The sequence below is a fragment of the Papilio xuthus genome, unplaced genomic scaffold (assembly GCF_000836235.2).
Source record: "Papilio xuthus unplaced genomic scaffold, Pxut_1.1 DF826115.1, whole genome shotgun sequence".
In the NCBI taxonomy this organism is placed as follows: Eukaryota; Metazoa; Arthropoda; class Insecta; order Lepidoptera; family Papilionidae; genus Papilio; species Papilio xuthus.
In genome coordinates, this window is record NW_013532534.1 from 2982015 (window position 1) to 2998053 (window position 16039).

The 16039-nt window shown below is 32.0% G+C and overlaps 2 protein-coding genes across 2 annotated transcripts in view; one reads left to right on the forward strand and one right to left on the reverse strand.

The window, feature by feature from the left end:
- Positions 1–6708: 6708 nt before the first annotated feature.
- On the reverse strand, positions 6709–10173 carry _Bre3 (glycosyltransferase). The gene is made up of 3 exons (XM_013319995.1): positions 9976–10173; positions 8745–9549; positions 6709–8630 (listed from the first exon to the last, which is right to left on the reverse strand). Exons 2-3 carry the CDS (start codon positions 9546–9548, stop codon positions 8058–8060), a joined length of 1377 nt encoding a protein of 458 aa, XP_013175449.1. The 5' UTR covers position 9549; positions 9976–10173; the 3' UTR covers positions 6709–8057.
- A 554-nt stretch (positions 10174–10727) lies between these two features.
- pns (DENN domain containing pinstripe) overlaps positions 10728–16039 on the forward strand; it is a 15789-nt gene continuing 10477 nt past the window's right edge. The window contains exons 1-10 of the mRNA XM_013319460.1: positions 10728–11055; positions 11136–11245; positions 11702–11872; positions 11958–12193; positions 12488–12632; positions 13035–13179; positions 13505–13639; positions 13800–13990; positions 14498–14600; positions 15301–15465. Of these exons, the coding sequence (XP_013174914.1) occupies positions 10950–11055; positions 11136–11245; positions 11702–11872; positions 11958–12193; positions 12488–12632; positions 13035–13179; positions 13505–13639; positions 13800–13990; positions 14498–14600; positions 15301–15465 (1507 nt within the window). The 5' untranslated portion in view covers positions 10728–10949. The remainder of the gene's footprint in view (positions 11056–11135; positions 11246–11701; positions 11873–11957; positions 12194–12487; positions 12633–13034; positions 13180–13504; positions 13640–13799; positions 13991–14497; positions 14601–15300; positions 15466–16039) is intronic.

Here is a 16039-nt window from a genome sequence, read left to right on the forward strand (position 1 = left end):
TTGGCACATATTGACTGTTAAAATATTATTCAAATAAGGTAAACTGAAAGGTTATGTAAAAAATATTGTGGCTGCGTCCTCGTTAGATGTTTGCATACAATAAAAACAGCGTTTTAAAAAAAGAAAAGTGAAATTCAATAACCATTTCTTAAATTTCATCTTCGTAATCCAGTTTACAGCAAAGTCCGGAGAGTAAGTAATGCTGCTAACCTTGTAACGCACAAGGTCGACATCGTAACTAACCGGCATCCAATTTTTCCACCAGTGGGACCCCCGAGACGAAAGGTAAATAAAATAAGCTCTTCAATCAATATCGTCGTCCACAAACTTTTAATAGATTGCCTTCGATCCAACCTGCACTTAGCGTAATAGCCTCGCGATTGTTTTCCTATAAAACCTAAGTGGGTAAGTATCAGACGTGTAGAAACCACTCGATCTTGTTTACACTTGGACACACTTGTATTCTTGTTCATATCTGGCAGAGGAACATAAATATCTCTATCTAGGAATACAACGGAATGACTAATCCTCAGCAATATACAGGTGTTATAATCTCAGGGATCAGACACCATCACGGTAACTCTGTTGACAATAAATTACTACGAGGATGTAAATTCACAGTTGTAGATATAGTTCTTGCTTTGCATAATTCTGACGAGATCTTAAAACGTAGCATTAACCTACTACTCGCACATTACCATTTTTTCGTCACACGAATCCATAAAAGTATAACATCTGTGTCCTAAGTTTAATTGAAACGTGTTAATAATGCATAATGTACGTACGTGTTTTTAAACGGTTTTTATAACTGCCTAGGGAAGTTATATGTTTGCCAAACTTAGGATAGCGCAACGGAGAACGCTCTTAGCCTAAATATCTTACGTTACTGTAAGTAACGAGTCTCGAGAGGATTTCCCTTTGGAGTCTCGTGCTCTGGTGCTCAGCTCGACATTAGCTTTTATCGGATGTTTGTGATACATTTTATTATAAATTATCATGTACGTAAAGAATATGCAAGTCACTGCGTGGGTGGTGAACACGACCTCTCTAAGCATCTTTATCTAGACTCGTACGGTTTCTAACATAAATAGCATTAACTTAGTTATTTTAGACTTACAATCTCTGTTGTAATTCGTCACAAGACGACGATTGTAAGCTTCTTCTGATTTGCATAATTTTTTTATTTTTATACTCAAAATCGGTACTTAATCCTCAATTAAGAAGATCTAGTATGTTGTATGAAACCAGTAAGTGCTGCTGTAAAAAGTTAAACACCCTTTTTAGCTTTAACAGTAAACGACAATCTGACTTTTTTACATTACGCACAAACAACCTCGCAATGACGTAATTTGTAAAACACAAAGTATATCAAATCGTTTGAAACGTAAGCAGTATAATATTAGCATTCCCTTGAATGGAGTGATTTATTTAAATAGATAACACAAGTTATATAACTCGAAACGTATGAATTTATGATTATAAATATATACCTACGCATGAAGCTGCGTAAACAATATCGATATTTAATTTATTTATCACATCAATCTTATATAAGAAATGAAAACGAAAATGAACGGAACTATCTGAAAGTATTTATTAACAATTTATGACCATCACTTCACAGAGTGCATGTGAATACCACTTAACTTGAATCTTTCAAGCAGCTGACCTAAAATCGTTGTCATGATACATGTGCCTTATGTTATAAAGCCATGTCACGACGTGGCTTTCTTCCTGTATATACAACACATATTTAATTGATACCTTCAATTATTTTGTCAACATTGTACTATTTTCTTTACCACATCATCATCTCATTATGCGTGCCCACTGCGGGCCTCGGAGCCTACCCTTAAGTTAGAGGTAACTAGGCCAGTCAACCACACTGGTCAAGTGCGGGTTGGTTGTCTTCACACATATCTTTAATTTCTTCGCAGATTATGTGCAGATTGAATCATGATGTTTTTCCTTGATCGTAAGAACGTCATAATCGAAAAATACATTGATACATGGTGGGATTCGAACCCAAGACCTGCAGATTACAAGTCAAGTGCTTAACCCCTGAGTCATCGACGTTTCTTACAACACTTATCACAAATTAGAGGAAATATTGAGGTGGCAGGTGACAGGAAAAAAAATATCTTTAAAATAATATCTAGTTGAACTTTAATCATATCCTGTCAGAAACATGCTCACATTTATTACAATTACGTAGAAATCAGCAGTTTATATTTTTGTATTACGATCGATAAGCTGATAATTGATATTTGTTGTCAATGATAAGATTATTACCGCGCGTAGGTAAATGACAATAATTATAACTAAGTGCAAGTTAAGTACATCAGGGGCGCGATAAAACAACCAAGGCGGTGTTCAAATATATCACCTATGTCTACCATTACTCAAGAAAATGTCAACTGGAAATGAAAAATTCAGCGTTAAACAACGTTATGTATTTCAAATTTCTAAAAAGCAAGCAATAAGATATATTACGCTAGATTTATTTCGCAAAGTTTTTCTTACCACGACGACACAGAAGGTAGGCAAGGAGAAGCAATTTCGCGTTTCGTTTGACGATTGTGCGTGCCGAAGGCCTAAATTTTAGACTCTTATCCACCCTATTCTTATAAGAAAAGGGGACAAGAGGCAATACACTTGACGGAGCAGTGAACACATAGAAAGGGGAAATATTATCATCCTGTGCGTCATGTCCTTCAACGCAACGCATCTGCAATTGCTGATGTCTATGGGCAGCGAGCGCCTTGATATTCCGGCGAATTAGCAAGCCGCTTGTTTGTCTGCCACCTTAGAATATAAAAAGTAAAATAAAAAATCACTGTAACTTTCGACCTAAATTGATGCAAAGATTTATTGTGCTGTGTCTTCCCCAGTTCAGTTATCTGATGAACCGCAAAAACCATTATCTTAATCTTTTTAGTAATTTATTATCACATTCAACGATTTCCAAACCACCTCAAACATTAAATAAAGATATCGATAGTACCGTTTTAATTTAATGGGTTTGTTAACTGATGTGATATAAAACAAATGAATACTGGTGTTAGATCTATAGTAGGGGTTTTTATAGATCCTTTTTTCGATCTGGTAAATTACACAGCGTACTACACGCGCAATACGTTGGAGTTCGTCATTGGAACAAATACTTCTGATCATATGTTGCTTTTATTATACGATAAAAAATTATAATAATAAAATGATATCCATGAAGTGTAGCAATCCCAACAAGTAGCTGTTATTCCAATTTCCGCCACTCCACAGATAAGGCAACTAAGATTGTCTCCTCATCATTCAGAATGTTATTTATCACACAATTTAAATACTTTTATTCCACGGATGAAAAATATATGTAGCCATAGAGTTTAAATTTCGAGAAAAGACTATACTGAAAATTCAAACATCTAGTTTCCACGACGAAATTATAGGGGGTTAAAAATGGCCTTAACTGCGAAATGAATGCTACGGCCGTGCCGTTTTTTACTCGACTTGGTTGAGGCTCCACCGTGCTTCCAGATCCCACCACAAACGAATCCAGGGTATACTATTTACACATTTGATTGGTCAGACAATTATTAGAATAAATTTTCTTTAACTTCCTTTCTTCATTCTTAGAACGGAAAATTTTTGTACTGTTATCTTTTTGTTTTAAAAATGATTCATGAATATTACTATCAGCAAAGATTTCGTAATATTAGTATATTTACGTGTCACGTTCGCTTGGGCACTGAAACTTCTTACTAATGTGAACATGGTAATGAACCAAATTAATCGAAAAATTTCAAAATTAGTTGTACTTCATCTGATGAAACCAATTTATTGGAATGTCGAAAGTATATTACCTTCTCTTTCCTCTAGAGTGACTAACCGAGAATGATCCAGCGAGATATCCAGCGTAGAGATGTACTAAAACTTAGTACCTGTCTTCTATACCAGGGTTAGTATCTTAGTAGTAACAAATATTTCATAATTTACATTTATATTGTGATGTCGACAAGATAACCGTTTCTGCTAACATCGATGTACTAAAGCATTTCCGATCAGAGATAATTCAGTTCGATTAAGAATTCAACTTCGACAAATATTGTCATAGAAACAGTTGCCAATCGCATTTATTAACTTAGCTTATTGTAAATCCTTACTGTATTCGGTTATAATGAGTGTAAAACAATATTTTCAAATTGTTTCTTCCAGTCTTCAATTTTATTGTTGGTTTATAAATTTTGATTTTTGTTTAAATACATTACTAGACGTAGTGTTGCAGAACTTCACTTCGCTATATCAGCGATTTCAGGTGGCCGATCGCTCGTTTACCACCTTATGATATAAAAAAAAACTGTTGCTCCTTCTACTACTATTACAAATAATTATACTAGTAAATAGATGTATATGGTAACCATGTGTACAAATTTCGAGATATTTTAAGATGTGAGTTGTAAGGGCTTGTAAATAAAAACGTCGACTTAATTCAATAACCATTACTTTTTACTTGAAAATTTATAACTATTAAACGACAGCTTGTAGTACTTATTATTCACAATACTATCTATTCTAAGGGCTTAGAAATTAAAATCACATTCAAATAATAATTTTAAACTAACAACAGGATTTTTTACAATAAATTAAAATTATTATACTAAAAATCAAATTACAAAATGTCTCATTGTGCAAATGGGCTTTAAGCTGATCAACGTTAATCAATTCAAGGATCTATTCTAAGATCAGGTACAAAATAGCGACAAAAATGAAACATACGTTATAATTCTTTATCATATTTAAATTACAATTTTATAATAATATTATGTCGATAAATATTGTGTCCCATTGTATACCAAATAATCAAACATTACAAAAAACGACGCATACAAAAAAATTCCATGACATTAATTTAAAAAATGTAATTCAATAAATCCCACGGTGACTTAAAATGCTTGCAGTATAAAAACAAAAACGAAGTAAAGAATAACATACTTTTTAAAATATATAAGTAAATCCTCTATCAGATATCTTGCCTACGGTATGCCCTTTTTAAATTAGTAAATAAAATTTATAGTTGCGTCGATACATTATCTTTAAATTTTATGCTTCATTCAGGATTTATTATAATGATATCAAACAAAACAATAGTGACATGGAAATTTACAAGCATTTTCTTAAATGACGTACATCTAAATCTTAGGTGGTGACAAATGTTATCCACATCGCTTTAGTCTTGCAGTTATAAAGTGCAATTAAACTTAGTCATAAACATTAGTATATGTACTTATGATATATAGCTCTTTAATTCACGACGTGTGTTATTTTTAGTAGCAACCGTGATTTCAGACCGCCAAAACATTAATATAAAACATATCGTATCTTCAATAGTCTGCCAATGGTCTAAACACAAACATAAATTTTTATTTTCGATATTTATGAACATGGGCCATAACATGTTTTATACATACGTTTTGGTAGTGCGAATGCACAATGTGTACATAGCATTTTCAAATATATCAGCATTTGTAGTTGTATTTTGCAGATCTTTTCACAATCACAATGTGAACGTCCGCAGTCGTGATTTACAATAACTATCAACTTAAATAATGACGTAATGACCATAAAATAATCAAACCATAAAAGTCGTAGTGCTTATTGTAGAATCACACAATTGTAAGATTATTTACGACTAATTGTGAACAATAGATTTTGAAGCCTATTTCATTTATCTTTTCCCTGATCATGAGGAAGATGTGAAAGATTTTAATTTTCCTGTCCTTGAAAGAGAATAAACCAATTTATTTATAATACCATTGATTTTTTTCCTGAATCTAATCTATTAGTTGTTGCAAAGAATTGTGACGTCATCTATTTTAAACGAATTAAAAAAAACGGATTTAAAAATGCTATTACAATCTTACTACTGTTTGGAAGAAAATCTGAAAATGTGGCAGTGTATTGACGCAATTGACGACGTCTGTGTCCCTCACTATTCATTCTGACACTGGACTTTGTAACGAAAGCACGTCATTCGCGCCAAATGATTCTAATTAATAATGTCTAAAACTACAAGGTCAAACTAATTATTCCCATCGTTATGTTGATGTTCAGTGTAGTAAAAATAATATTGTGAATAAAAAAATAATACGCACCACTTGCATTGTGTGTTGAAATAAGCAAAGCCTTTATCTCTGTTTACATGGCATGCCAATACACACTTAGCTGATAAACTCTATTTTTCATTGAATTTTTTTTCGACATTTACAAAATATAAAATGAACCGATTGACCTCTACAAATGGATAGCTTTTACTTCGATCTTATTTAAAATCATCTTTTGATGTTACATGTTAGTTAAGTCTATCTATTTTAAAAGTTCAAATCCACACCATCGCTACAAACCACTATCATTATCGCCAAAATGGCACAAATCAAATAGTCACAAAATACTACATCTTATAGCCAGTCCATTTATAGAGGTCATTGACCGTTATTATTTCACAAGTATGACATTGACAATCTTCATTTATTGTAAATATAAAAAGTAATATAATCATAAAAATGAAAAAGCGCTGGATATGTTCGTGTAAATCTAAATTATTATTTATGCTCAGACTAACATTCCTACATATTGAAATAAATAAATTCACAGATTTAATATAAATTAAGTGAAGATATTATTTAAACAACAAACATAATTATGCACAAATTTCCTTTAATTTAAAGGAAATTACTTGAAATAACTCAATATTAAAAATAATATACATGTCTTGAAATTGTACAACTATTGGTGGAAAAAATATATTCATTTCTGTGAGACACTCCTTACTTTTAAGACTATATTAAAAGTGCCCCACAATTTAATTAAAATTCACAGATAAATTAAGCTAATTGAAACTAAAATCATATACTTTTATAAGTGTCTTAGCCACATTAACTAAACAGGCATCATGGGTAGACAGGGTGTTTCTTGGTGGGCCAAAGGGTCAAAAGAATCAATTGACCCAACGAAAAAAAAAACATTTTCCAATCAAATTCGAACACCCAACAAAACATCCTGTACACACTTTCAAAAATATGCTATTGTGGACATATTTAGTGTGTATTTTAAATATATTATCCTTAGCCCCATTGTATGGTCCTTATAAAAATGACGAGATCTTTTGAATGAAATATTAATAACCAGGATTTCAAACAGAAAATTGGTAATTTGTGTAAAAAAAATCAACAATTAATACTATTGATTCACATGTTCAGTTTTCGCTATGTACCACAATATTTCTAATACTGGTAATTATAATATGTATATAATTATATAATACATAAAAGTACCATGAACTATTTTACATAGACATTGTTTTCTCACCATCTTAAATAACTATTTGTAATGTGATTATGGCCATTAAATTAAGAGATCATCCTTTAAGTAAAAAGAGGATTTATGTAAGTAGGGATTTTATTCAGATATAAAGACAGATTGATCTGTAAGATAACATTAAGTGTTCAATGATATAAGAAAAAAAGGGAAATGATGATGTTAACAGTAGAAAATTGCTTCATTGAGTTTTTTGTAGGTCAACATTTATGTTATTATAGTAATACAAAATACATTCTTCATAATACAATAACGAAATTATCAAAATCTTCAAGAATAATATCAGATAAACAGTTTATTTATATGAAAATTTGTGCTTGTTAAAGAAGTTTTGGCTAGTATAATTTATGCTTGTGAACATTATGTATATTTGAATTCTAATCAACTAATTAAGGTGAATTATAAATGTTGGAAAAATACAATCATCGGGAATTAGCTTTATAAATTAACTTTAAATTTTAACCTACTTCTATGATAATGATTGCTCTTTAAATATCTTATTATATGGTAATTAATATTTAATTCTTTGGTACAAAAAAACATTTATGTTTGCTTTTATAATCATCCATAAACCATACACAAAAAGCAGCAATTATTCCCTTGCAAACATACAATCAGTCATAATCACATTAAGTATTTTGTGCACTTATCTAGTGACTATAAATTTTAAATGTACAAAAATAAAAAAGCTATACTGTCACAGGAATCTTAACTTCTTTGTTGACTATATAAAATTTGTGCTTCTTGCCTAAAACACCCCATATTACTGCTATATTTTCTATTATAATATTAATTGGAATGGTAGCTAACGCCCCACATACAAACAAACAAAATTTCAAGGGGCCAAATCTATAAATGGGGAAAGACTTTATGACACCAAAAATGTACATATAAATATTTACAGCACCAATGAAGCCGCAAACGAAATCTAGAAATTGTGGACATGGTATTGGACAGAGTGCGGCTAATAACATATTACTAGTTGATAATGGCAGTGTGACCCATGAGTAACAAGAGATACCTAGAAACACCTTATTAATTAAAGGAATTTCTTTACTGTGTACCACTAAAAGAATACCTTGAATCCAACGTTTTCTCTGCTGCATAAAATCCCATAAGGTGAAAGGTGATTTTTCCCACATTTCTCCTTCAATAAAATTAAAAGTATAGCCTTCCATATAAGCCTTCATAGCAAAATAACAGTCCTCAGCTACAGACCCATCTAAACCATTATCAAATGATATTTTCTTTTCTGCACCAACCTTAAATAAATAAAATAAATTATCTTAGAAAACCATGTCATCATTGCAAAGTTTACAAATGTAGATAAATTTAAATTTACAGTAAAATAATCAAAGTATTCATATAAAACATACCTGTGTTACGACATAAGAACCTTTCCAGCTAAATAGTGGCTTATGAAAAAAGTAGAATTGAAATCTAAGCTTTCCCATATCATCTGCAACTCTGAAACTGTCTGCCAGAGTAGTAAGCCAATTGACTATTTGTTCATTAGCATAAGTAATAAGTCCTTGGCCAAACTGATGTTGACCATCAAAAACAAAATTGAGTATACCACGCACAGAATTCTCCGTCAACAATGTTTCTTCATCCAAGTGGACAATCCAGTCAGTATCAGCAAGAATGTTTACATCATCTTCTAAACAATATTGTAATGCACGGGATTTAAATAAAGCACCAGTTTTAGTCTTATATTCAGATGGGACCACCACTTCTCGTACTCTGCGATGCTTTGGCAAACTAATAACTTTGTCGGTAACAACTTCTATCATAAAATTTTCCATTCCCACATCAACACATGTATTCATATTTCGTGTTACATTATCCCGTACAAGCTTTGGAAAGTCACCTCTTGTAACTACTCTAATGCAAATAAAAGGTGCTAATAATGGCGACCCTTTCAATTTCACTTTACCAGGAAAAGCATTAAATAATGTCAATCCTGCAAAATTGCAGAGAACTTGTGGTATTGTTAGTAACGTTAGGAGTCTAAGAACATAAAGAGTAATGGTTCCATAAATTCCATATTCTTCCCATGGATCAATAATTCTCTTTTCTTTATCATCCAAACTTATAGCACCAGCAAATACCAAAAAAATAAATATAAATGTCATAAAAAATAGACAATGAAGTAAATGTTGCACCCTTCCTCTCAGCATTCTGAAACAAAAAAAAGTCTTAGTACATGCAAAACTTAAAAAGTGTACATCATTTGTATGTTTTTAATGCTATGACAATTTTTTCCTCATCCTCATTATTTTCAAGATGTTTTAATATATTGATTTATAAAATCCAAGGTCTATAACAATTAAATCCAGGAAGAATACGAAGCGAATGACACTTTACGCTTCAAAATCAATCAAGCCATTTCGGCTGCAAGCGGTCAACGGGAACAAACTCTCGAAAAACATTACCCCAAGTAAGCCCTATGTAAGTCGGAGTTGCAATGCAAATCCCTTATAAAGATAACCTACTCCTTAAAATAAACCGTTCAGTTGGTTGAATTTAAAGCCTGTTTTTACATACGTACTGCAAGATTCGTGTTAATTTTTAATAAATGTTGAAAAAATCAACTTTATTGCTTACCTTTTATTGATGCCAATTCTTCAGCAAATAAAATGTAAAGTTCACAGGAAACTACCGCTACGGTTAACTGTGATATGTATTAAATAATTGTTATAAAACACACGCATATCAACATGCACACAAAAAACAAATTAAAATATTAAATAATTATTTTCTAGATAAATGAAAACTCAGAACTCACACACACCCAACCCACTAACTGACATTGAAAATTGAAATTGAAACAAAGATTAAAAGACAGACGACAGACTTTTGAAATTGAAAACACAGATAAGATAGGAAAGGGACCTCTGTTGATCAGTTGATCACTTTACTATTTATAGCAGGTAAGAATTGTATGAAAACGTAATTGAAGAATTAATACTAAAATATAAAATATTATACTAACCACATGTATCTTCATACTCTACATTTTAACTTATTTTTATGTTAATAAACGTGTAAAACTTTATATTTCACGTTAGGGTGACACAAAATTTTAAGGGCATTCAGGCATTCGATAACAACCGTAAAATGTATGGATATAACATATTATTGAAGACGTTTTTTTGTGATTTCAAAGTGAAAAACGAATGTAAACCTGTTATTTTTATTGCCTCAAGAACATTATATGTCTATATTCGTTTATAATAGAAACCGATAAATGAACTTATCGGTTTCCATAACATTCAAATGAACAACTCTATATGTCAATATGTCAGATTTCTGGTGATGTCTCCTTGATATCTACTGTCATTGCATTGTGTGAATGGTGGAGTGGACTATGAATGGATTTTTGTTCGCTATTAAATATTGTTTACTTGCATATTTTCAAGAATATTAAATATAATTTGCATAAGAATGATAGAAAAATATGTGATGTTAAACATTTCATCTTTTCAAATCAACGTTCAATGTCTTTAATACAATGCTGAGTCAAAATGTTCAAAACTGCTGCTGGAAGAGAAAGTGTCTCAAATAAATAACGGGTCGATATGAATATGTCCGTCTCAGAATTATCTGTGGGATGTCGTTTTGCTGATTATTTCGCGATATGTGGACTAGACTTTGACTCCGGTTTGGAACCAGACAGGCTTTGTGGTGAATATTTAACATTGTAGCCATTAAAATATCTTTGTTTTACGTTACGTTACGCTTCAATAATAATATTCTTTTTATAGGTGATAACTTACATATATCTCCTTTAGATCGCTCCTATAAGGGAAAAATCTTAGCTCACTATCCAGACAATGTGAACAGTAATCCTTTTGATGAGCATGCAGTTTGTATGGTAAGTTTTGTGGCTATAAATTTTGTTAACTTAACATCTTTTTTTCGGATCTTAGGTTTCAAATTATAAAAAATGTGGGGAAGTTATTATTTATCATCTTATTTCTGAAGAAAAAGAAAGCTTCTGTGTTGACTAATTTTGATTCATTGTCTATTCCATCAATTTATGAGTATTAGGAGGTGGATTATCTATATTTTATTTCACTGCCTACTCTAGTAATATTTATATGTCATTTATTTACTGTGCTGCATACTCAGGATAAATACAGTTTTCATATTTATATAAAGTAAAAATGTGCATATAATATGTTTTGGTTGTTTACAATGACCAAGACCAAGAATATTATGGATCAAATGTATTAAAAATCACATTGCATTATTTTTGTATATGAAAATTGAACATGTAAGTTAATAGTAATAGTTTTATTGTAGTAGTGCAATAAATTATTTTTTGCAGCTATGTTTGCCTGCTGGCTTACAGTTTAGAACCCAAAAACATTCTCTAGAACCAAAGTTTCATAGCTTTGTTGTAACACGTGAAAATGCATCCCGTTACTATGGATTCAGTCTTATATTCTATGAAGAAGTTAGAAACCGGAATATTTGCAGTGCCATGCATACATTGCAGGTATGATCATTTATTAGAGCAGGTATTGTTTTAAATGTTAGAATTTTAAGAAATAATTTTGTACTATAATAAATTAAATTTTCAGGCAATGTACATCACAGAATTGTCAAGTGGTCAAACTCCACCTGGCAACAGAAAAAGCTCTGGCAAAGAAAGTTCTAGATCTTTGCCAAGATCATTTAAACTTGCACCGCACACTGGAGCAGCACTTACATATTATGATATAACCAAAGATAAACTTTATGTTGCTAAAAGCATTGCTCTTATATGTCAATACCCCTATGTAAGGGTAGCACAATTATTTTTAGAGAATTTGTTCAGGTAAGTTGTTTTGTGCTACTTCAGTTTATTCATCACACTTTGCTTGAACATTGCCCCAAATTGAGATCCATGGACTCTGCCTAACCTGATGTTATGTTGTTTTTGTACTTGTTGTTTACATAAGACATGTTTAGATGATGAGATCTAGGGATGAATCTCTTTTTATCGGTTTCCACAATATGTTTTATTGTAACCACTACTTCTGTAACAATTTGTCGAATAATTTTTTTTTAAATATGAGCACTTTGAATTGCATTGAATTAGTTTTTTTGAAAACAATATTTTCTTATTTAGGTCATTGCCAAGACAACCTGGGCCAGGACTTAGTCCAGAGTCCTATGTTTACAACTTGTTGTACGAAGTGCCTGTCCCTCTCGCAGGACAGGCTTTACGCTTGTATGTACCACCGTCTGAACCTCATCTGGATCCAATCCCAGTTGTAAGTAACCTTTTTTTACTCTGTACATGGTTTTTATATAAATTGTATTTATATACACACTACAAATAGCTCAATCAATGAGAAATACGTTTAATAAACTTGAAAAAAAGACTTCATAGTATTACACAACAAAATAGTTTATTCTTGCTGTATCATAAATATGTACAGACTTACTTTATACTATCTTACTAATATTAAAAATGAGATTCTTAGATGGATGGATGGATGTTTCTTTGAAGGTATAGCCAGAACAACTGAAAGGATCTCGTTGAAATTTGGCATGCATATAAAACATGACATAAAAGAAAATATAGGCTACTTGTTATGTTTTTTTTTAATTCTGGATGGAGTCGCGGTCGAAATAAAAGAAGTGCGGTAGTTTAACACTAAAATTTGTTTCAGGTGATAAGAATGCCAAATCCTCCAGAGGAGTTACCACTTCTTGATTATTCTTTGCGTGTAATGTTCTCTACTTTAGGTGTTGAATGTGTTGTACAGCTGTTTACATGTGTACTGTTGGAGCACCAAGTATTACTTAGGTCTAGTGGTATGTATTACAATATTATACCTTTATCTTTGCCTTTTTCTATTACTATATCCTTTTTGTTGATGTCAGTGATCACTTTGGCAAAGTAAATTACACATCTTTTTTTATTTATTTTTTAGAATAGGATAAGATTCCGTTTAAATACTTAAATTATATAGTGACATACAAGATTATGTTCTTATATATATTTTTATTTATTATTTACATATTTATTTTTATATATTATAATTATATTTTTTTATTAATATTTGTTGCTTCTGTCAAATGATCTAAATATAGAAGTAGTAAATCAGATGTGGAATATGATTAATATTTTATGTTCCAGATTACAACAAGCTGATGCTTGTGTCCGAGTGTATAGTTTCACTTTTGCTTCCATTCTCGTGGGCTCACGTCTATGTGCCTATTCTCCCAGCGCCTTTATATCATTTTCTTGATGCACCAGTTCCTTTTGTAATGGGTAAGTTTTTGGATATTGTGTTTTTTTAGATTGATGGAATAAAGAACTACACACACACATACACACACAACATCCAACAATGAAATGGTCAAATCATTGTTTTAGCCAAATGAAATGACTAAAAGAACTCTATATTATTTACATAAACACCATTATTCAGGTCTTCATGCGGATAGTGTGGCTATAAGTATCGGTCCTAATGGGCCAAGGAGTTTTGCTGTTGGTTCAGAAGCGGCACTTTGTTTAGTGGATATAGACAAACCTGATATACAACTGCCGGAAGAAATGCCCATATTCCCTCACAGGACGCCTTTCATAGAAGAACTCAACCATGTCTTGGATAAACATCAGGTATTCTTTGTCTTTTTATAATAGTTCTCGTCCGCCACTTTGCTCGCTCAGAATTAAAGAAATTTTATAAGTATATCCTATATCACCTGGGATTGGCTATGTAGCCAACAGCGAAAAAAAATTCAATTTTAAGTTAGTAGTAGTAAGTTAAAAAAGTTTAGTACTTTCGGTGCCTATTCAATGTAAACAAACAAACAATCAAATTTTTCTTGTACAATATTGATATAGATTTTTGTCATCTTACCTCTTACTAATATTATAAATGCCAATGAGTAGATAGATGGATGGATGGATGGATATTCATGTGAAGGTATTTCCAGAGCGGCTGCACGGATCTCGGTGAAATTTGTCATACATATAGAACATATTCCGGAAAATAGGCTAATAATAAATATTTTTATAATTCCGTACGGACAGAGTCGCGGGTGACAGCTAGTTTTTAAATAAATTAATCTGTGTGACTATTATTTGTAATTCATACCAATATATTGTGTTTTATTGCTACAGATACAGAGACCTGAAACTGAATCGAGTAAACTCGGTGTACCCATCAATGGTACATACAAACATATGAACGATGGAATGAGCAGTAGCTGTACATTGCCATCGGGTAAGTAATAAAATGACACTTTAATAGTTCATACTATACTGTTTGTTACTACAATATATGTATGTTACTAGATTCCTTTGTTCTTTTTATGATGTTTTTATAAATTGAACAGCCAGTTGTCTGTTGCTTTATTCAGGTCTTATGTTTATTTATTAATTTCACAGAACTTGCAGTCTAGGTGCAATAATTATAATTGCCCGCACCTGTGTTCATTTCATACCTTTCCATATATGTAAAGATTGATGTTAATAATATAATTTACATAATTAGAAATAGAGATAATTGCAATATATATTTATTACTAACATACAGGGTGATGTCGACCTGTGGGTCGATATATCCCACATTGAAATGACTTAAAATGTCAACACTCTATAACATATTTAGACCAAATAGGTGGCCTAGGTAGTACATTTTAAGCTTCCCATTAGGAAGAAAGAGATATACATATATTAAGTCCTTTTCCCAACCTTTCCTTATAAGGAAAGGGTACTTTCCTAAGGAGAAAGAGGAGATAAGCGATGTTGATGCATATAAAGGGGAAATATTCTCTTTCTCTGCGTCCTTTTCTCCTTTGATTAAACGCATATGCAACTGCGAATGTATACGGGCTGCGATCACTTCGCTACTTCGGCGAATTTTATATATATACGGCGAATGTTTGACACTTTGGTAAGTGATACATTATCGTTGTATGTAGGAGGTTTACGTCGTAAGCACTCGTTCCATGACGTGTTGGAGTGGGACGAGAGTCGGCCTCTGAACGCCTCCCCGCCCGGCTCACCCGCGCCCGGCTCGCCCACACGCCGCGCCCCCAGACGTATGGACGCCCTGCAACGTATCGTCGATATTGTTAAACGAACAGGTGAATTGTCTTACTTATTACTATATTCAATATACCTATTACTAAAGATTAGATGGATGGATGTTTGTTAGAAGGTAATCTCGCTGAAATTTGTCATAATTAAAAAAATAATAATTCCGCGCGGCGAGTCGCGGGCCTCAGCTAGTATATCAAATTCGTGACAGATTAAAAATCTAGAATAAACGCCACATCTCTAGGATGATTTAAGCAATCCATTTTAAACGTATAAATTTAGGAATATGAACACTGAACTGTCGTTTTACTAATATTATATTACAATGAACTTCAGTGGACAAAGAGAATTCTAAGTATTTATTGACATATAAAACTTATAAATAATATTAAACGTGCTTAAAACGTGATATTCGGTTTAAATCTACGAAATCCATTAACATATTTATTAGAGTCGCCAAGTTGAATCTATTTGACCCGAACGAGTCAATGACATTGTGTAGACGTATTAGCATTGATTTGTCTATGCTCGAACCAGTTTATTAATACTTTGTCCCCAGACAAAGACTTTGGGGCGATGCTCTCTAATAACATTGACAATCAAACTAATTCTATACTTTTT

What these genes read in the sequence shown, in the direction of transcription:
- _Bre3 (XM_013319995.1), bottom strand. Translation starts at nt 9,548, where the DNA reads ATGCTGAGAGGAAGGGTGCAACATTTACTTCATTGTCTATTTTTTATG. An exon ending in GTTCTTATGTCGTAACACAG is followed by an intron (nt 8,631 to 8,744) that starts GTATGTTTTATA and finishes TATTTATTTAAG; the next exon opens with GTTGGTGCAGAAAAGAAAAT.